Source organism: Salmo salar, chromosome 24 (assembly GCF_965601325.2).
Source record: "Salmo salar chromosome 24, fSalSal1, whole genome shotgun sequence".
In the NCBI taxonomy this organism is placed as follows: Eukaryota; Metazoa; Chordata; class Actinopteri; order Salmoniformes; family Salmonidae; genus Salmo; species Salmo salar.
Window position 1 is genome coordinate 5584551 of NC_138314.1, and position 22947 is coordinate 5607497.

At 41.6% G+C, this 22947-nt stretch overlaps 1 protein-coding gene across 1 annotated transcript in view; it reads right to left on the bottom strand.

Annotated features, from left to right (window-relative positions):
• col27a1b (collagen, type XXVII, alpha 1b) overlaps nt 1-22947 on the bottom strand; it is a 156443-nt gene that overhangs the window by 119579 nt on the left and 13917 nt on the right. The window contains exons 3-4 of the mRNA XM_014171199.3: nt 11154-12544; nt 6120-6173 (exon numbers count right to left, since the gene is read on the bottom strand). Of these exons, the coding sequence (XP_014026674.2) occupies nt 6120-6173; nt 11154-12544 (1445 nt within the window). The remainder of the gene's footprint in view (nt 1-6119; nt 6174-11153; nt 12545-22947) is intronic.

Consider the following 22947-nt stretch of genomic DNA (forward strand, 5'->3'; position numbering starts at 1 on the left):
CCATTAATACAGAGCAGACATTCTAACACACTCTGAGGCCAAACGGATCGGAGAGAAACATGACGCCTGGAGCCAGATGACTTGAAGTCAGATAACAGACTTCTCAACACTCAAATGTGCTCTACAACACGAGTGTTTAGATCACATGAAATGACATCAAGGAAGTAACATAATGAAACTGTTAAATACAGTTAACTTAATATTGCAGTGGTTGGTTTTTCCTGGAAGACAATGTGTGCGTACTGTATAAACAATACCCAAAATGTTATAAACAGTGAATGGAATGCAAGTACGGTGCTGAACGGCACTACGATTGACCTGCATCAGCATTCTGTCAGAACCCACTGATAGGCAGCTCCCCTTGGAAAGAACAGCAAAGTCCTGATTTGGACACAGGAACAATCATTTTGACATCCTCTTCAGTGGCACTATCAGGCTTCACTACACTCAGTTTCACTTTCCTTTCTACAGTCTTTTCTTCATGACACAGTGAGCGTAATAATTCAATTAGCAATTATGCTAATGCCCTTCCCTCACTCCATTCAAGACCTACTGCAGCTACTGCACTGCTAGCTACTGAACTACAACATATATACCGCCTTTACACTGCCCCTGCTGCCTGCACTGCACTGAGGGTCAGTTCCCTACCACAAAGCCTCCTTTGACTGCGGCCCAGGCACCAGGCCTTTCCCTATAGGGCTGGGTGATATCCTCCTCAGGCAGGGCTTTCTTTGAGCGCTAGCCGGCTAGCCGCCCGCAGGCTTGACGACTGGGCTGAGGAACGCAGGTGTGATGCTATCACGTGTCTGAAGAGGAAGAGGTGGAGGAGGTAGTGGTGGAGGTGGTGAGACTGTCTACCCACAGTCAGACATGGCACCTCTCTGTCAAGAAGAGATAGCGCTTAGTGAGCTAGCAAGCTAGTGAGTTTGCTCACGTTCACACAGCACCGACTGCCACCAACGCTCCTACAGAAGCTGAGCTGTGAAGATAAATGGGGGATAGTTATACGTCTAGACGGCTCACGTGTGCTCTCTCCCTGTGTGTTGAGCGACGGTTGCTAGATTACATATCACGTGAAAGGTCAAATGAGGTCAAGGGCTTCTAAAGCTTAGGTTTCACTACTTGCTACAGTCCTGTGAAAACAGTTTTTATAATCAGTATCCACCTTCCAGAGCAATCAAGGACAGTTTCAGAAAGTTTACGAGGGTCATAGAAAAGAAGTCTTACTGCAATGCCATTGCACTATTTAAACGATTTATCATGTCTTTGTCCAGATTAGAAGAATCAAAGTGGTTCTTTGTGTTTCTGTTTGCTGAGCCAAAGAGAAGAGATATCCAGATCCACTTGACAGGCAAGCAGAAACTCAACCACTTACTTTAGCCGTCATACAGTCTTGGGGGCGAATCTTAACTTTCACTAAAGTCACATTTTCACTTAGTCTCCCATTGACATCAATGCATGACTAAGTGAACATTTGAGGATTCGGCCGCCCCATACAGTATAAGATATTGCACCGCCAAATCACTCAAGAATCATTCATTCCATAGTGAATTGGAGTGTGGTCTCAGGCTCTTGATCATGAATGAACTGTATGGAGGTAGTGTACTGGAGGGAGGTGGTAGTGAGCACTAGGTTAGCTCTTAAATGAATTTAATAAGATGGGGACAAAGCCCTCTTTCTTCAGTTAAAGTGATTGGGTTCCCACAGCCTACCCCTCTGAGGCCTCATCCCAGCCCCCAGCCCAGATACACAGGGCAGGCATAGTAGCACAGTCTCACAGAGTAGGCAGGTACTGTAGCTCCGGCACACGCACATACAGTTCAACCGAGCCAGATGGCATCTGTCTCTTTCTTAACTCACTTCCTGTACTCCATCCTTGACATCTATTTATCCCAAACACAGAAGATGCAGTATCTTGTTTTTCTAAAATAGAAAATCCCTGACAAGCCAAATAAAAGAAGAGCTGATGCTCTATCTTACATATCAACTCTTGATCCACTGATCCACTAGTTTCCTGTGATACTGATATAACTCTGCTGGGGGTGGATTTAGTCCTGCTTAAAGTCTATACTGAGCATCTATTTTAATATGGCATGGCTTAGATGGGTTAACATGGGTTAGATTGAAAGTGCAACAGCTACAGAGAAAAGAATAACCCTATTAGGTCACAGAGAGTCTAACCCCAACAACATCAACCGTCAGAAAGACAAAGCATCAACACGTTTTTATTCATAATCACAAACAAACTCCTATACTGTTCTCAAACGCAGTCAACGATTAAAAATAGGTCCCCAAGTGGAGAAGACTGGCAATAGTGAAGGATTCGATTTACAGCACCAACACACTGAAGATACTCATACAAGTAGAAGTACCTAACATAGAAGCTAAGTGAAAATGAAGCACTAGCACTGTATAAATACCTGATAGTATGGTATTTTCATACTAATCCAGAGATCTTTATCTCAGTTTTGCATAACGTACTCATTCTCTAACACCTGAATTGCTCCTATATTCCCCATACATTGAAGACCTTATGGGATAAACTCAATGACTAGGTTTCACTCACTCATTCGACTTTGGCGCCATTGACTATCATAGTGCTACAGCTACTTCTTGTTCTCCAGCTTTAGAGGCATACTTTGGCAGCAGACAAACAGTGTGATCAGAGCCAATGGAAACTAAACCTAGGATGATTTATGCTCCATAATCCAAAGATGTTATTGAGTACTTAATCATAATGCTCAAAAAGCCTGTCTGTTTCAAGTCACTATTAATCAAATTAAATCAAATCAAATGTTAAATCAAATCAAATCAGTTAAATGCTTACTTACAAGCCCTAACCAACAATGTGGTGAAAATGTTTTTTTAAATACCTTGAAAAAAAAATAAGAATAAGAAATAAAAGTAACAAATAATTAAAGAGCAGCAGTAACATAACAATAGCAAGGCAGTATACAGCGGGAACCGGTACAGAGTGAATGTACAGGGGCACCGGTTAGTCGAGGTAATTGAGGCAATATGTAAATGTCGGTAGAGTTATTAAAGTGACTATGCAAAGGGAGGGGGGGGGGGGCAATGCAAATAGTCTGGGTAGCCATTTGATTAGATGTTCAGGAGTCTTATGGCTTGGGTGTAGAAGCTGTTTAGACTTGGCGCTCTGGTACTGCTTGCCATGTGGTAGCAGAGAGAGCAGCCTATGACTAGGGTGGCTGGAGTCTTTGACAATTTTTAGGGCCTTCCAGTGACACTGCCTAGGATAGAGGTCCTGGATGGCAAGAAGCTTGGCCCCAGAGATGTAATGGGCCGTTCGCACTACCCTATGTAGTGCCTTGCGGTTGGAGGCCAATCAGTTGCCATACCAGGCAGTGATGCAACCAGTCAGGATGCTCTCAATGGTGCAGCTGTAGAACCTTTTGAGGATCTGAGGACCAATGCCAAATCTTTTCAGTCTCCTGAGGGGGAATAGGTTTTGTCATGCCCTCTTCACGACTGTCTTGGTGTGCTTGGACCATCTTAGTTTGTTGGTGATGTGGACACCAAGGAACTTGAAGCTCTCAACCTGCTCCAGTACAGCCCCGTAGATGAGAATGGGGGCGTGCTCGGTCCTCCTTTTCCTGAAGTCCACAATCATCTCCTTTGTCTTGATCAAGTTGAGGGAGAGGTTGTTGTCCTGGCACCACACGGCCAGGTCTCTGACCTCCTCCCTATAGGCTGTCTCGTCGTTGTTGGTGATCAGGCCTACAACTGTTGTGTCATCGGCAAACTTAATGATGGTGTTGGAGTTGTGCCTGGCCATGCAGTCATGAGTGAACAGGGAGTACATGAGGGGACTGAGCACGCACCCCTGAGGGGCTCTGGTGTTGAGGATCAGCGTGGCGGATGTGTTGTTACCTACCCTTACCACCTGGAGGCGGCCCGTCAGGAAGTCCAGGATCCAGTTGCAGAGGGAGGTATTTAGTCCCAGGGTCCTTAGCTTAGTGATGAGCTTTGAGGGCACTATGGTGTTGAACGCTGAGCTGTAGTCAATGAATAGCATTCTCACATAGGTGTTCCTTTTGTCCAGGTGGGAAAGGGCAGTGTGGAGTGCAATAGAGATTGCATCATCTGTAGATCTGTTAGGGCGGTATGCAAATTGGAGTGGGTCTAGGGTTTCTGGATTAATGGTGTTAATGTGAGCCATGACCAGCCTTTCAAAGCACTTTATGGCTACAGACGCGAGTGCTACTGGTCGGTAGTCATTTTCGCAGGCTACCTTAGTGTTCTTGGGCACAGGGACTATGGTGGTCTGCTTGAAACATGTTGTTATTACAGACTCAGACAGGGAGAGGTTGAAAATGTCAGTGAAGACACTTGCCAGTTGGTCAGCACATGCTCGGAGTACACGTCCTGGTAATCCATCTCGCCCTGCGGCCTTGTGAATGTTGACCTGTTTAAAGGTCTTACTCACATCGGCTGCGGAGAGCGTGCTCACACAGTTGTCCGGAACAGCTGTTGCTCTCATGCATGTTTCAGTGTTACTTGCCTCGAAGCAAGCATAGAAGTATTTTACTTCACCTGGTAGGCCCGTGTCACTGGGCAGCTCTCGGCTGTGCTTCCCTTTGTAGTCTGTAATAGTTTACAAGCCTTGCCACATCCAACAAGCGGCAGCTCTACTCTTTAGGTGAGTGCGAATGTTGCCTGTAATCCATGGCTTCTGGTTGGGGTATGTACGTACAGTCAATGTGGTGATGACGTCATCGATGCACTTATTGATGTAGCCAGTAACTGATGTCGTGTACTCATCAATGCCATCGGAAGAATCCTGGAACATATTCCAGCATCTGCTTCATCTGACCACTTTGTTATTGACTGAGTCACTGGCGCTTCCTGCTTTAATTTTAGCTTGTAAGCAGGAATCAGGAGGATACAATTATGGTCAGATTTGCCAAATGGAGGGCGAGGGAGAGCTTTGTCTCTGTGTGTAGAGTAAAGGTGGTCTAGAGTTCTTTTCCCTCTGGTTGCACATTTAACACACTGGTGGAAATTTGGCAAAACGGATTTAAGTTTCCCTGCATTAAAGTCCTCGGCCACTAGGAGAACCACCTCTGGATGAGCATTTTCCCTGTTTGCTTATGGTGGTATACAGCTCATTGAGTGCAGTCTTAGTGCCAGCATTGGTCTGTGGTGGTATGTAGACAGCTACAAAAAATACAGATGATAACTCTCTAGGTAGATAGTGTGGTCTACAGCTTATCATGAGATACTCTACCTCAGGCGAGCAAAACCTTGAGACTTCCTTAGATATCGTGCACCATCTGTTGTTTACAAATATATACATTTCGTCGTTCAGCCACGACTCTGTGAAACATAAGATATTACAGTTTTTAATGTCCTGTTAGTGGAATAATTTTGCACATAGGTCATCGATTTTATTTTCCAATGATTGCATGTTTGCCAATAGAACGGATGGCAGTGGGGTTTTACTCGCTCGCCTACGAATTCTCAGAAGGCAGCCCGACCTCCGCTCCCTTTTTCTCCGTCTTCTCTTTACGCAAATGACGGGGATTTGGGCCTGTTCCCAGGAAAGCAGTATATCCTTCACGTCGTACTGGTCGGACTCGTTAAAGGAAAAAGCTTCTACCAGTTCGTGGTGAGTAATCGCTGTTCTGATATCCAGAAGTTATTTTTGGTCATAAGAGATGGTAGCAGCAACATTATGTACAGAATAAGTAAAAAAATAAGTTACAAACAATGTAAAAAAACGAACAAAATAACACAGTTAGTTAGGTAGGAGCACATAAAATGTCAGACATCCTCTCCAGAGCCATTCTAATGGTGTATTTGTATGTATTGATGTTGGAATATAGACAGTACAATGGACCAGACAAGGGAACAGGATCCACAGAGCTTAGCATAAAGGATGTAGCTAGCTACAGTACGTGATTCTGAATGGAAAGAAAGACTGAAGGATGGGAGTTTTTTTATGAAGCTTATCTGTCATTGGTTATAGTGCATAGGTTCTCAATCTTTTTCATTTCGAGGTCCACTGAAACTCCCACAGGGGTCATAGGCTTCCTGGTTGAGAATGACTGTTTTAGTGTACACCAAGAGAATCAAGAACGCAACAAAGAGAAACTCACCCGTGACCCACTCTTCCCTGGCATCCCTGTCTTCCCAGGAGGTCCTCGAAGTCCCTGGAAGGGGAAAATAAAAGATGTCAATGAATTAAAGCATGAAGTAAGAACACTAACCAACTGTTTACAGGAAAGGGCTTGAATTGATTGATTGAATCCACGTGGGAGAACAGTACTTGAATAAAAATAGTTGTGAAAGAACTTGAGAGTTGGAAATGTAACATGCAATCCACATAATGACATGTCATTGCTAGGTAAGCTAAATGCCTTCATTAGCCTTAATTAAGTTGGCAGTAAAACACCTATCCATCCACCCAGTACTACTATACTTGGCAGCCTCAAAACCTATTTTCAGAAATGCATATCGAAACAAGGCTTCGTTCTTTTCCTTGCCATTCTGTTTAGGCTATTACATTCAGTACAGCTTAGGTCTTTGATTTAAATGTTGGCAGAGTCGCTGAGAGTGTATTGTTAAGCCTGCTATGGCTCACTCCCACTGAAACCAATATTATACCAGTTCCAAAACCACTACAGTGCTTGGATATGGAAGTGTGAGTCATTGTGCTGGGAGCAAGCAGGGGGTCCTGGCCTGGACGGTGGACCAGGGCCTGCGTTGCTCGAGTCCAACCACAGCCACTCTTGTTAATTACGAGCATCAGCTAGCTTTAAACCAATTACACACATGGATTAGCCCAGCTCTCAAAGGTCATTGCTAATGAGGGGTCAGCCTCTGCAAATCCAAGCAGAGCAGACTATTAGTTTGAAATGTTAGGTTTGGTTCTCATTTCCACATTTCCACTAGCACCAGGCTCATAAAAACACAGAGGAAAGAGGAAATGAAAAAACAGCTTAATATGACATTCGGTTTTGTTAATAACCTGTTGGGGCTACAGGTTAGCAATGAACCCCGAGTCGGGATTGCTAACATGGCTGGAAATTCAAAACATCAAAAATCTAATAATTTCAATTTCTCAAACAATCAACTATTTTACACAATTTAAAAGATAAACATCTCCTTAATCTAACCACATTGTTCGATTTTCAAAGAGGCTTTACGGCAAAAGCATAAAGTTAGATTATGTTAGGACAGTACATAGCCACAAAAGTACAAACATCCATTTTCAATTCAAGGTCAGGCGTCACCAAAAGCAGAAACCAGCTAGAATTATGCACTAACCTTTGTCAATCTCCATCAGATGACACTCCTAGGACATTATGTTATACAATACATGCATTTTTTGTTCCATCAAGTTCATATTTATATCCAAAAACAGCATTTTACAGTAGCGTGAAATTCAGATTTTTTTCTTCTCTGAAATGCTTCCGGTGAACATAACTAAATTACTATTCGAAAACATTGGTAAATTATAATATTGTCATTCAAAGAATAATATATTATCATCTCGTAATTGCTACCGAAGGGCCAGATCTCAAAATAACTTTACTGGGAAATCACATTTTGCAATAAACGGGGTGCTATGCTAAGAACAATAAGCTATGCTATACAGTTAGCATCATCTAATATCGATAATAACATTGTAAATATCCCCTTACCTTTGATTATCTCCATCAGAAGGCACTGCCAGGAATCGCAGGTCCAGAACAAATGTGGTTTCTTTTGACAAAGTTCATAATTTATGTCCAAATAACACCAAGTAGTTAGCGTTCATTATGCTCCCACAAAACGTGGTGGGGGAGGTGTAAAATCACGCCGAAAAGCTAAAAAAAACTAGTAAATAATCTATTTACGTTCGTTCAAACATGTCAAACGTTGTTTAGCATTAATCTTTTGGTCCATTTTTAACGTTAAACATCAGTAATATTTTCACACAACCTATCCTATGTCTAGATAAACAATTATGACAAACTCACGCTTCTCAGATTTATGCGCAGGCGCAAAAAAATTAAGTGACGACATGTCAACTTCCTTGCATTCTAATTTGCTCTCTGTTTATCATAGACGCTTCAAACAACTTTATAAAGATCGTTGACATCTAGTGGATGCCGTAGGAGTTGCGAAATTAATCCTTTCTCACTATGGTATCTATAAAACAATGACACTAAATAGTACAGTCAAGAAATTCATACTTTTTTTAAATCTATTTTTCACAGGTTTTTGCCTGCAATATGAGTTTTGTTATACTTATAGACACTATTCAAACTGTTTTAGAAAATTCAGAGTGTTTTCTATCCGAATGTGTTAATAATATGCATATCCTAGCTTCTGAGTTGGTGTAGGAGGCAGTTAAAAATGGGCACATATTTTTTTCAAAATTTCTCAATACTGCCCCCGAGCCCCAACAGGTACATACAGTAGGAACTTAATGGTGTACATATAACAGACTTGCTCCGGAGAATGCTTGATATTTCATAGAATTGGTGATATTTGGACACTTTAACTACCCTACTAAAACTTTAACTTCTAATAACTTTTGGGGGGGCTTTTTTTCGGAGCTGGAGCTGAGTCTGAAAATGCACCACAAGACTACTACTAAGACTTATTTAAACAGATATAGAAACAAGTCTCTATTGAACAATCCTGTAAGTACCCATTGAGGAGACCTGTTCTCGGAGAGTGCTGCTGGAGTACAGTGCTGAAAGAAGGCTGTTTATGCTCTGGTGTGGTCCACAGTTGAAATGACACTGACAGCTTGAATATATCAAATACCATTGTGGGCTATGCCAGGACCCATGTGTAGCCTCACAGATGCCAAGCTTGCACTGCAGTGGGGTTCAACAGTGTTTGAAGACTACAATAGTCAGACTGCGGTCACAAACTCACACGTGAGTAAGGCCCTCAAACGAAGATTGGCGACAGTTCTATCAAAATTCCAGTAAATTTGTAGAATTGCACTGCATGAAGAATGTCTACTCTATAATTCTACTGACATGAATAGAAACAAATTGTAGTTGTGGGATTTTTCGTTCTAAATTACAGAGTTTTTCTAGCTGGTGTAAACCTAGGAAAACAGACCTGTGTTTCATAGCAGTGGAACTTGAAAGGCATTCTTACACATTATCATGCCAGAAGAGACACACACTAGGCCTAGATCCTGGTAACGTCAACCTTGACCAAGCATGAGGAGGATGGATCCAGCTCTGCATCAGCTAGCTCTCCAATAAACATGTTCCTCACAGCTTTAGGTGGCTATGACGTACATAGCAGTGTGGATGCCCTCACTGCAGAAGCACAAGCGAGGCTCTTTGGGCCTCAGTTAACGATGGAAAATGTGGGTAAACGTTATCAGTACCTATATTTCTTCAATATAATGAGTGACGGGCCATTATATATATATATATATACATACATCCAAAAATGAGCTATGCCATACTGACAAAAATATCTGAGATCAATATTTGATTTAGCTTTGGACAGAGTTAAGGGCAGACATTGACTTAGTAGCACAAGCCATTGTTATCATCTACTACATAAACATAAGACATTGTGAGTAGATTTTTGGTCGCTTTGTATCTTGACGCCACAATACAATACATGAAAACATCTGAAATAGTCTATGACATAGGGGACACATGGTGAAGGCCAAGAAGTGTCTGAAATGACTGATAACTCACATTTCATGAGATCGTTCAAAACAAGCAAAGCCTCAAGCCTGCAATCACATCTGGGCACCATAACATTGCAAGGTTCCAACAAGAACAAATGACCTACACGCTATGAGCTATCAATGGTCTGTTATGAGCTGGACAGTCATGCTTGTTATAGTTTTGAAAGCTGTTCAAACATCTGACATGAGTCATAAAAAGGTAATTTCTCAATACAATGTGAGTTTGCTTTCTTGGAAATCCATTTATAATTTTCATTGTTTTCCCAAGACGAGAAAGACACTTCTCAAGACACTTCACCTTAAAAACCTCCATCTCAACCTCCCAACACAGGTTTAACTCAACAAAATGGACCAGAATCGTAATTTTAACACACTCAGCAAATCCCATTCCAATCCCAACCATCAAACCAAGCATTCCTTGCACTTCATATTAGAACCCCAAGGACTTCATGCAACGTATGGTTGGTTCCCGAAGCTGTCAAATGTTCCGAGGTGCTTCATCCACCATGACCTTTGAACCTGCTCTAAAGGTCTCCATTCTTTCTACAGTCACACACCCTTCTGGGAGGAATCTCTCACCCCGGCGTCAGGCCCTCAGTTCAGACACACAGACCATTGGCTGGCGGGGCCCTTCTGTGGGCCCGACTATTTCTACCCATCCCGCTAAAAAGGAAATCTCACATTAGCAAGCAACACTCTGAAGAGTAGCTAGCACCGGCCCACAAGCCGTTTATACTTGATAAGGGGGGCGCTAGCGAGCAGGCTATAAGGGTAGGTCACATTTTGGTGAGCTCCTGCTGAATTACTAGATAGAAGAATAAAATAAAAAAAGAGATACTGCAGATGAAGCCTATGCAATGTGTTCCAATAAACCGAACAGATGCAAAACTGAAAGCCGGTTAACTATTAAAAGTGACACTTCTAAGTGGCACCACACAGACAGGGCTCAGGGGGGCACTTCGATGGCTGTAACCCATGGAAGGACTTCATGTCAGGGGCTTTTTAAGAGGGCTGAACCTACTCCACCCACCCAACCCCCTACCGCCTCACCATCCACTGAGCGATTTAGCATCAAGCTCCCTGCTTGTTTAACATAATGGGCGGAGAAGGGATTAGGGGCAGAACAGTACAGAACAGCTCCCAAAGCTCACTGTGAAATATATCAGGAGTTTAAAACATCAGCCTGCTGCCACACATGCCAGGCAGGTTAGGAGTCCCTCCTGTACATTGAACTATATATATACATACTGTACATACACACACACCAGTGGAGGCTACTGAGGGGACAATGGCTCATAATAACATCCAGAACGGAGCAAATGGAATGGCATCAAACACCTAGAAACCATATGTTTGATGTATTTGATACCATTCCAATGATTCCACTCCAGTCATTACCACAAACATGTTCTCCCCAATTAAGGTTCCGCCAACCTCCTGTGACACACATCTCTATTTAAAAACATGTTCTTACCGCTGGTCCCGGTTCTCCCTTTAGTCCAGGTGGTCCCGGCCCAGCCAGCAGTGAGAACTGGGTCGGTTCCAGGTCCCAGGTTTGGAAGCCATCTGTGGCAGGCGGAGTGACAGAGATAAACAAGGTGGGTTTGACAGCCTCCACACTGGTCACTCTGGGCTCAGGTTTCTTTGCAGCCAGCACGGTCAGCTGATTTCTCTGGATGTAGAGGATGGAGGTGTTTGACTTTGAAGAAGAGCCTTGTTTGGATGCTGCCGTGGTTTGGAGGTCTGGCTTCTTCTTTAGTGGCCGGGTGGTGGTGGAAAGGGTTGGTGCAGCAGCCAATCTGCTCCCTATGGGCTTTGGGGTTTTAACACCAGGTTCCACTGCCATGCTCTTTTTAGCACTGCTGTCGCCACGGGATGTTGGCTTTGGGGATGTTTGTGTTCCGCTGGTCCTGAGGGGTACAGTAACAGTTTGAGTCTTGGCCACTAAGGGGTGCTCTAATCCTGGCCTGGCCATTGTCGGGGCGACAGTCGCAGGAAGGGACAGGGACATAGTTCCAGACTTTGGTGTGACAAAACTCTCACGCACAGAGAGGGTTGGCGCCACTGTGGGGCGGTTGGTCGGGACAACAAGCTTAGTCCTGGTTCTGTTCCCAGCCAAGACCAGACTAGGACTCTGGACTTTCCTGGTTAACTCAGTCTGCAGCAGAGGAGTGTGGAGGGTGACAGTAAAGTTTGGGTTTGAGGGGATCAGAGGTAGCAGGGGTGGGAGATTTACAGGCCTGTAGGTGTCGGCCTCCCTGCAGTGTTTCTTTATGTACTTACAATAGTTATGAGCTGCCTTGGCAGAGGGGTAAATATCAAACTGGCAAATGGCACCCTCAAACTGCACTGAGTTCTGGGCTATCTTACCCAAGAGGAAAGAGCCCTCGGGATCCAGGGCCTCTTCTTTTTTAGAATGCAGATCTGCATGTACACTAGTCTTCCCACAAGAAGTATATAACGAGACCCTCTGGCCTTGGATGTCCAGGGCCAGGCTGTGCCACAGGCCGTTGTGAACGTCATAGTCAAAATAGACAAAGTCCTTCTGGCCAACGTAGACCAGGACCTTCCCCGGGATGAACTGGACCCCCAGCTGCAGTCTCTTCCTCTTGGACAGGACGGTGAAGAGGAAGGCGCTGTTGATGCGGTGGGAGCTCAGGCTGAGGATCAGAGAGAGATTGGTGGTGGGATAGGAGGCAGTGGGGAGGATGGAAGACAGGGGGGCCTGGACCCGGGCCCGCTGGGTGAGAATGACCCCAGACTTAAAGGGGATGACCCCCTGGGGAGCAGCACGGGCCCCTGAGGACGATGAACCCCCTCCGGTCCTTGTCCCTGTGAGCCCCAGCTGCTGTAAGACGTCCACATCTACAGAGAACCAGAAGAAACACACCATCAGACACATCACACAATGGCCATATCTACAGAGAAAGAGGACAGAGACACACAGATCACAGAGATCCCACCCTGTCTACATCTATAGACAAGCAGAAGAAACACACTATCCGACAAGTCACACAATGTCACATATCTACAGAGAACCAGAGAAAACACACCACAGATCACACAATGGCCATATCTCATACAGTAGGTGTGCAAAACATATTCAGACAGTCTAGACAGAGAATGGAAGTTCAATAGGGTTAAAAAGTGTTCCAAAACGAGCGTGTTTTAGACACAAAGACTCAACATCAGGGTGCTTATAGACCGTTTACAGATGGTGTCAGATTACTGGTTGCAAAGGTGTGATGTGACAGCAAGGTGGCATGGTATTTATCATGATGTTTGTCTTTTCTGTCTGCCCTCACTAAAGAAGGAGTGAGTAATAGTGATGTGGACTTGACAGAGGAGATCTATGCTAGAAGGACATATTCCAGGCGTTCCGCCATCTTTACAGGATTTTTGAGAGATAGAGAGCCTCTTCTGAGTTGCAAAATGTAAATAACGTGTTTGGTTTAATTCAGTAGTGGCATTCAAATGTTGTCAAACTCATAGACTGGCAAGATGGTCCATCAACCATGGCACGCTTTAAGCAAAACAAAAGTGAAGATGCAGTGAAAATCTGAGAAGCATAGTTTGATTGTGAACAATGCATTGATTTTCTGATACCAGACATCACTCATGCACTAAAATAGATGGAGAATGCCTTTCTGATACCTTGTGGACAGTGCTCATTGTATTCAAGTACAGTTGCAGGATCAACTCATTTTATAGTCTTATAGTCCACGGGCCAAAGTTAATTTGTGGAATTTCTTTCCTTCTTAATGCGTTTGGGCCAATCAGTTCTGTTGTGACAAGGTAGGATATTAGACCGGTGAAAATCTGTCCTTTGGTCGGACGAGTCCAAATTTGAGATTTTTGGTTCCAACCGCCGTGTCTTTGTGAGACGCAGAGTAGGTGAACAGATGATCTCCGCATGTGTGGTTCCCAACATGAAGCACGAAGGAGAAGGTGTGATTGGTGGTGCTTTGCTGGTGACACGGTCTGTGATTTATTTAGAATTCAAGGCACACTTAACCAGCATGGCTACCACAGAATTTTGCATCGATACGCCATCCCATCTGGTTTGCACTTAGTGGGGCTATCATTTGTTTTTCAAAAGGACAATGACCCAACACACCTCCGGGATGTGTAAAGGCTATTTGACCAAGAAAGAGAGTGATGGAGTGCTGCATCAGATGACCTGGCCTCTACAATCACCCAATTGAGATGGTTTGGGATGAATTGGACCGCAGAGTGAAGGAAAAGCAGTCAACAAGTGCTCAATGTATGTGGGAATTCCTTCAAGACTGTTGGAAAAGAATTCCAGGTGAAGCTGGTTGAGAGAATGCCAACAGTGTGCAAAGCTGTCATCAAGGCAAAGCATGGCTACTTTGAAGAATCTCAAATATAAAACATATTTTGATTTGTTTAACACTTTTTTGGTTACTACATTATTCCATGTGTTATTTCATAGTTTTGATGTCTTCACTATTTTTCTACAATGCAGAAAATAATACAAATAAATAAAAACTTTAGAATGTGTAGGTGTGTCCAAAATTTTTGACTGGTACTGTATATATTTCCATACTATGAGATAGGAATAATACTGTGAAATTGTGAACATTATGATAATACCCTTTTAGCGTAAGAGCTGTTTGAAAACACCACCTGAAATTTCAGCCTGTTTTTGTGGGATGGAGTTTTGGCCTACCTGGTGACATCACCAAGCGTTAAATTAGTTTATAGACTAATAAGAAAGAGAGCTCCAAACCTCTCTGCCAATAACAGCTTGTTTTTAGTTTTCCCTTCCCCACTCAGAACACTCCCAGATAGTCCTGGCAAAATTGTTTGTTGAGAAATTGCTCTTTGCTAAGAAGCAATTTTTTGGTTTGTTTTACCATTTTCATTGAAAACAATAACAATACGGTACCGAATTGTTACTCAGAAATTATTTAATGTTGATAATTTGAAAATATGAATATGAATATGTTCTGCTGAGTACAGTGTAAAGATGAGGACTGGATTGAGGCCAGATTTAAGGGTTATTAAGTTGTATTGTGGAAACATTACAGTAGCATGGATATTCCATGATTTAATTACATTTTATGGGAATGAATGGAGGTTAAATATAATTGTTGTAACCATATGCCAGTTACAGTGCTTTGTTTAAAGTGTTAGTTATTCCATAAATATTTTATATGTGCAGATTTCAAATCAGTGCATATTTCAGGTGAATTGAACTCAAATATAATTTCTAGCAACAACCATGACTCCTTCACCAAGACTAGAAATACTCTATAGTGAAAGTCTGAAGTTTCATCTGCCATCATCTTTTTATTTAACTAGGCAAGTCAGTTAAGAACAAATTGTTATTTACAATGACAGCCTACCTACAGGTTCAGCCCCTGGAGCAAATTAGGGTTAAGTGCCTTGCTCAAGGACACATCAACAGGTTTTTCACCTTGTCGGCTTGGGTATTTGAACCAGTGACCTTTCGGTTACTGGCCCAACGCTTTAACCGCTAGGCTACCTGCCACCTCTGCTAGTAGGAAACAAATTTTTTTAAAGCAGCTTTACTTACAGGAGATCAAATGGTCCAGAAAGTTTCTAATAAATCAGACGAGTTGTTGTAGCAAAACGTTCAACACTTGTTACAACATTGTCACACCTCACTTGGGTTTAAATAGCTGATAGGAGATCAACCAGATAAAGTCCAGTCCAGTCTCTACACTAGGGGTATTCAACTCTTACCCTACGAGGTCCATAGTCTGCAGTTTTTCTGTTCTACCTGATAACTAATGCACTCACCTGGTGTCCCAGGTCTAAATCAGTCCCTGATCAGAGGGGTACAATGAAAAAAAAATTCAGTGGTACTAGCTTCAAGGTCTAGAGTTGAGATTGAGGGCTCTACACTGTTAAAAAAGCATGACTCAAAACACCCTCATTGTGAAATAAAACCATGAAAAGTAATACACCTAAGCTGAGATCTGGTGTTTGGAGGGTGTTTGAATGTAAACCCAATTTAAGGGTTATGATACACAGAATGTGTTTGAAAACAGAGTGGATGTGCTCTGAAACATCCACTTGTTCTTCAATCTGAATATTGGTGTGTTTAAGAGAGTGTTGTGAAAAACATTTGCGGTTTCAGTGCATGTAAAAAGCAGCATCAAAACACATACAATCAAATGGTTTAGAAATTCAAATGGTTTATAGCCTAAATATTGAATGATGATCATTTTCAATCAATATTTTACTACTTATTGTAGGCTATTACAGTTAGTGGATATTTAACTAGTGGATAACTAGTGGATATATGTGGATATATGGATGCTTAAATATCTGGATCTAGTGAGATATACATGGCGGAGGCTCGATCAAGCTAGTCATCTTGACTACTTTCTTATGCCATTCTCGCTGGCACCAAAAGTTTAAAAAGTGTTGATAGGGGACATAATGCAGTCGGACCATCAAATAACTGGCAAATACATTACTCTTACAGAATTTCCACATGGGAGAGGATATTGTAAATGTAATAAAAGCCTATTGGATGATAACATGTTTTAAACTAGGACAGAAGAATTTATAACATACTTTTTCTAACATAACATAGGTACAGCAGATCCCTTTATTGTATGGAACACTTTTAAATGACTTAAATAACTGTGACTTGCTTTCCTCTCTGGAGCAGGGCACTGTCAAAAGGAGTGGTCCCGTGTGGCTCAGTTGGTAGAGCATGGTGTTTGCAACGCCAGGGTTGTGGGTTCGATTCCCACGGGGGACCAGTACGGGGGAAAAAACGTATGAAATGTATGCATTCACTACTGTAAGTTTCTCTGGATAAGAGCGTCTGCTAAATGACGAAAATGTAAATGTGCCTTTAGAGGCCATGAAATTCAATACTCATCTTTAAAACAAAAGCAATTTAGGTCAAAAGAGTTCATATTAACAAAGGAAATAGAAGGACTAATAGTACAGATAGATAGCAATAAAAACTGTGCCATGGAGGCACAGAATAAGTTAGAGGAAAAACAAAAAAATTGAACTTATTCAAGAAAGATCAAGGGTAATATATTTAAAACATTAAGCCAACTGGATGGAATATTGGGAAAAATGCACCAAATTATTTTTAATCTTCAACATGCTACCAAAAATAATTTACTGAAACTTGTTATAAATGACGGAGTAAATGATTCACCAAACAAATCCTAAAGAAGACACTGGGAACTGAATACTTTTCCTAGGGTAGACAATGGCACTAACTATACTGCCATACCAAGCAAAAAGGCAGTAACAGCTCATTTGTTTGAAAATTAGTTAATGTCATTTTTCCTACATTAAATGCATGCTTAATCATGTGGACAAGTATCCTGTCTCTATTGTATTGTGTTTTGGGGAAAATGGGGGTCATGTTAGCAGTAACTGCATAAAGTTACTGTGAAACCAAGGTAAATAAAAGCAATTTTTCTCAGTTCCACGTCATGAGCAGTTACTGTCTTTTTGCTTGGTAGGGCAGTATAGTTGTCAGGCCCATTGTGAGATTTAAATGATGTTACAATCAAAATGTTTAGGGCTATGTAAGTTATAGCAGAAGTAGCATGAGGTAACATACATAATGTGGGCATCTGATATTTGTGTGACAAGGTGGATTTGTATCTGATTGTCAAGACACTGACTTCGTCCACTCAGACAGTCTTCAGGAATCAACGGTCGAACTGAACCACCACTGTTACATGACCATTGACTTAAGTCAATATTTTTTTGCTGAATACTTGAACTTTTCTCAAGTTTAAATAGATGGGTTGGTTGTTTAGCAACAAAGCCAATGTGTGTGCAACTATGGGGCAAAACAGACGGGATTGACTTAGATTGTTGACAACATGTAAACTATATTTTGTCTCCAATGTTTATTGAAAACATAAAGACATTTGCACAATGAGCACTTGTGGTCTATCAATACACTATATCGTTACAGTTGTTGGTTAGCTAGCTAGCGAAATCCGTCAAAATAACTCTAAACAAGACATGGTATCAAGAACAAGATGAAACTAGCTGAAACAAGTCCCGATTTCTTACGTGGCAGTTTCTTGCGTGGCAGTTACGTGGTAGCTATCTGGCCATCCACAATCACAGCAATTAACAAACTTCTGCCCCATTGAATCGTGCGCATCGTTTTCGTGACGTTGCCAGCTAACCCATCTACAGGGCCTATGGAGAATATTTTTGTGGTAATTCATTATTTACACAGATTAGAAACAGGAGGAGACAGAGAAGAAGTGGGACAGATTATAGCGGGAATTTATTCTGCGACTTCTGGGGCAGTAAAATGTCACATTTTGTAATGTTACCCATTCAAGTACACGTTCCATGTGAGGAACTTGTTAATCCCATTGAGGTAAAGCCTGGGCCCCCATATCAGAAGACACATTTTCCAATTAAAAGCAAAATGTGAACTTCAAACATTGTTCTGTTGTACTGTTCAGAATTCCCCCAGTCTTGGGCATGGAGGCGGATGAACCCTCTACTAGCAAACTCTATTGTCAAGGATAAAAACAGGCAAGTTTGCAGCCACCTCCCCTTGGGCCATGAGGTGGGTGTAAAATGGCAGACAGGAAAAAAAAGAGAAAAGTGGAAAACGTTGAGTGAATAAGGAGTGGTGGATCACGCAGGTTTTGTAAGAGATACAGAAGGAAATTGAAAGTGACGAGAGTGAAGATGAATTAACTGGCAGGTGTGGTGAAGACCGCCGAGTTTGAGCCTCATCCTGATGATGAAAAACATGATTCTGGCCAAGTGGGAGTGAGATTTTTGGAGAGAATGGATATTTGCCTTCTGGCAGATCCATACAGTATGTGTTGTCGGGTTGGGTGGAGAAGAGGTTAATGAATGTTGTGTCTGTGAAAGAGACTTGAAGTGGAATTGTTTCTATTTTTTCTTTTTTTATTATTCCTGCCATCCAGAGGGAGCATGCTCTCCGCACCACACGATTGGGGACAATAACTGTGACTTGCTTTCCTCTCTGGAGCAGGGCGCTGTTGAAAGGAGTGATAACTGGAATGGGGTTAAGTGGATCGACTGAAGTTGAAGATTCCCGGTGTCTGTGACGCCCGCAGTTTAGTGCGACACAGACCCAGTGGACAGCTTGGTGAAACAAAGATACTGTCTGTACTACTGAGTTTTGATGCAGAGTCTTTATCAGATAGAGTTAAGTTAGGATTTGTCCGTTATACTGTGAACTTTTGTCCCGAATCCATTAGTGTTTTAGGTGTCATGTGGCAGCAGAGTGTAGGATGACATGAGACAAAGGAATGTGTAGTATCGATGGAAACAGTTGTGTGTGTGTGTGTAAACTTTATGGGTAATCAAAAGGGGACCATCGATCTCTACCAGAAGCTTGGCTGGTGCGTAAAGCCTGCAAATTCAGACAAACAAAAGGTGTAATGGGTCCGCACTAAGCTGTATGGGTACCCATTGTGCTGGAGATCAGAGGTGTCCGTGAGAGAAAGGCAGCTTGAGGTTGCCAAGATCAGAGTAGTGCAGAAGGTGTCATATGCTGAGGCAGTGAAGAGAGTAGTAGAGGAAGATAGGGTCCCTTACCCTGGACCTAAGAGGATCCCTGTGAGTAGGCTGAGGCCAAAAAAGAGTGATAGGAATAACATGTGCTTCGATATGATTGTTTTTTTGGCCCTCATGGCCATGGTTGCCAATTGTACCGCAGGAATGGAACATAAATCAGAGGATAGATGTTGTGGTGGCAGCGGCAGAGAAGTACTTGGGAAAACAAGATTTTACTGCAGAAGAGTTACAAGATGTTTTGAACGATAGTGTCCCATCCTCCCAGGCTGCTAGCCTGCAGTAGGATTAGAGTGTACCAAAGTAGTAGAATAGGTGAGGTTTTAATGGGTGCAGGGTTAGTTGGTAAGGCAATTTTTTCACAAAGTGTAATGAATTCACACTGCAGAATAGTAGGCTGATACACAGCCAATAGAGTAGGTAGCGTCATTCACCTATATAATAATTATTTTGGGGGACCACCATAATACTAAAGAAGTCACCTCCCTTCAATATGGGTCCTTCACGAATACAGAGAGGTGAGGGCACACCAAATACACAGGTGAAACTCTCCAAAACAATCCAAGAAAGTATGCGTCAAGGAAAACGTGAGTATCACATTGAAGAAGTCAACAGAAAAGGAATTCACAAGGAATTCAACAAGAACATTTGTTTTGTGTAGCATGCTAATAGTCCAAGTCAAGCAGCCATTTTGATTAATTGATCAGTTTTGTTGATGCTACATGTAGGCTGATAAATTGATACAGTACGTCATTGTTTGAACCTTTCTTGCGTTCATTTTTAAAATAAAAATTAACCCTGATTTGTAGTTAATACTGCTGGCTTGTTTTCCTACTAGCTTAATGAGCTTTATCTATTGTTTGATGTTTTACCCACATGTTACATGCTACACTAAATAGCCACTGCAATTAAGCTTGTTCTAGCGTTGGTTTACTATGCTACATGTTATTGCATCCCACTTTTGACATTCATATTGTTATCTTGTTGCTATATTTGCATAGCTTTATTCATTATGTATTTGCATATTGCTATTGATATGTTTAAGTATTGTATATTAATTTAGCAGTTTATATTACAACAATTAGTTACTAATTATGCATTTGTGTACTGTCATTATTGCTCTCCCTGCAGAAAACCATATTCAGCCACCGGCTGGTCAATCCTATCCAAAGCCAATCAAGGATCACAGACTAATGCCAACTGAAATGCAGTGGTCTAAAGTACTTAAGCAAAAATACTTTAAAGTACTACTTAACTAGTTTTTTGAGGTATCTGTACTTTACTATTTCTATTTTTGAAAACTTTTACTTCACTACATTCCCAAAGAAAATATTGTACTTTTTACTCCATACATTTTCCCTGACAACCCAAAGTACTAGTTACATTTTGAATGCTTAGCAGAACAGAAACATTTTGAAATTCACGCACTTATCAAAAGAACATGCGATCATCCCTACTGCCTATGTTCTGACGGACTCACTAAACACAAATGCATCTTTTGTAAATAATGTCTGTGTTGGAGTGTGCCCCTGGCTATCAGGAATTTTTTTAAACAAGAAAAGGATGCCGTCTGCTTTGCTTAATATAAGGAATATTAAATTATTTATACTTTTACTTTTACTTTGATACTTAAGTATATTTAAAACCAAATACTTTCAGACTTAGTCAAGTAGCATTTTACTGGGTGACTCACTTTTACTTGAGTAACTTTCTATTAAGGTATCTATAGTTTTACTCAAGTATGACAATTGGGTACTTTTTCCACCACTGCTGAACTGTTAATCGTCAATCATATCATGTAACTCAACTGTACTGTGATTCAATCCATCTGAATATAATGTATATATGAATATATCTGAATATTATAGAGCCCCACAGTGGAGGTGTCATAATACCCATAAAACCTAGCATTCAAACAGGGAAATGGTTCCAATAGTTTTTCCATCGTTCATTTTTCCCATAGGGAATTTTAGAAACGCTTCAAATAAGGGCTGTGTTTCGTGTAGGCTTTCCCTGGTGTCACGTTTCGATAACCTTTGATAAGTCTCTCTCGGACAAGGTGACTTTTATCAATATATTCAACTCTATTTACTCTCAGATAAAAAAAAGAAGCTAATTACCATCAAAGTAGACATCATGCAAGACTGCAAATCCCTGCAAGCTCCTGCACATCATCTCTAGCTGACACCTTTGCTTACAGGTATTGTGTCCATTTAAAACTTGCACAAGACAGTTCACAAAATTGTCAATTTAACCCTCCTGTTGTGTTCGTTTCATGTTAATGAATTCTGTGTTCCCGGTCCAAAATGACCGCCCCATTATAGCTGATTATGAATCCATAATAATACATAAACAGTATTAACACCTAATGTTGTGTGTTAAATCTTTTTATCAACTTAATTTCTTGTGAACATTACAAGTTTTTAACTTCTATTTGCTATTTATGGCCTGTAGGCCTCATTGACCTGAGCTCAAACAACTCATTTTTGAATAAATAAAAAGCATAATGTATGGATTATTTTGGCTATAACAAATACTCAGATGAAACATATTGTGCTATTTATCATAGACTACTTTGTGTCAAAGTTTAACAAGGACTCTCTCCTCCTCACCAGTGTCATGATCAAAGATATGATCAAGATCCTCACATACAGCATATTGATTGGTCATTGTGCTGCCACAGAATGAATTGTGAGCAAGGCCTCAAAAAAGCTTTATATACCAGAGCTGCGAGAAAAGTTCTATATATTATTGAAACAATGTTGTGATTGTTTGTGAGAATGCCAACAGGTGTGTTCTATTGGGGAAAGGTTCCTGTGGGGGTTGCCATGGAAGCCAAGAAGGGGAGTGAGGGGGTGTGTGTGTGTGGTGTGTGTGTGTGTGTGTGTGTGTGTGTGTGGTGTGTGTGTGTGTGTGTGTGTGTGTGTGTGTGTGTGTGTGTGTGTGTGGTGTGTGGTGTGTGTGTGTGTGTGTGTGCTCAAACGCACATGCGTGTGGGGGTCTGGGAGAGGAAGTGTGTCCATTTGATGAATGGGAATGTGGCTGAACTCAATTTTATACACTAATTGTAGTCTCACCCATTAATTTCTAATGACCGGTCATTTTTGTACAAAAGTGTACAAAAGTTAAATAAAACACCCAAAATGTAATGAAAATCATCCAAATGTATTTTGTGTGTTCAGATGCCCTGTGTGGACAAAGTCATGGAACCTTATGAAAATAAGATGAAATGAACTACATTTTTCAGAGAGAAAACTTCGGTCCAATTCAACCGGAACACAGCAGGAGGGTTAAAGAAATGTAGCCAATTTATTAATTACTAAATTTAGCTGACATTAGATAGATAATCCAGATATTCTAACTTTTGCCTCGATTCGGCAGTCTCATCCAGATCATCATGGCATTTGTAGTTCATTATGATAGCCACATTAGCAGCTAATTAGCATTTAATTTCTGGGGGGGGTAAATACAGGTGAATATATTGATAAAAGTCACCTTGTCCTAGAGAGATTTACACGGTTATCAAAATGTCACACCAGGGGAAGCCTACACAAAACGCAGCCCTTATTTTAAGTGTTACTAAAATCCCTTATGGGAAAAATGAATGGTGGAAAAACAATTGGATCCATTTTTTCTTGTTTGACCGCTAGGTTTTATGGGTATTATGACTCCTACTGTGGTGCTCTGTAATCACAGGAGATTGGTGTCACCTTAATTGG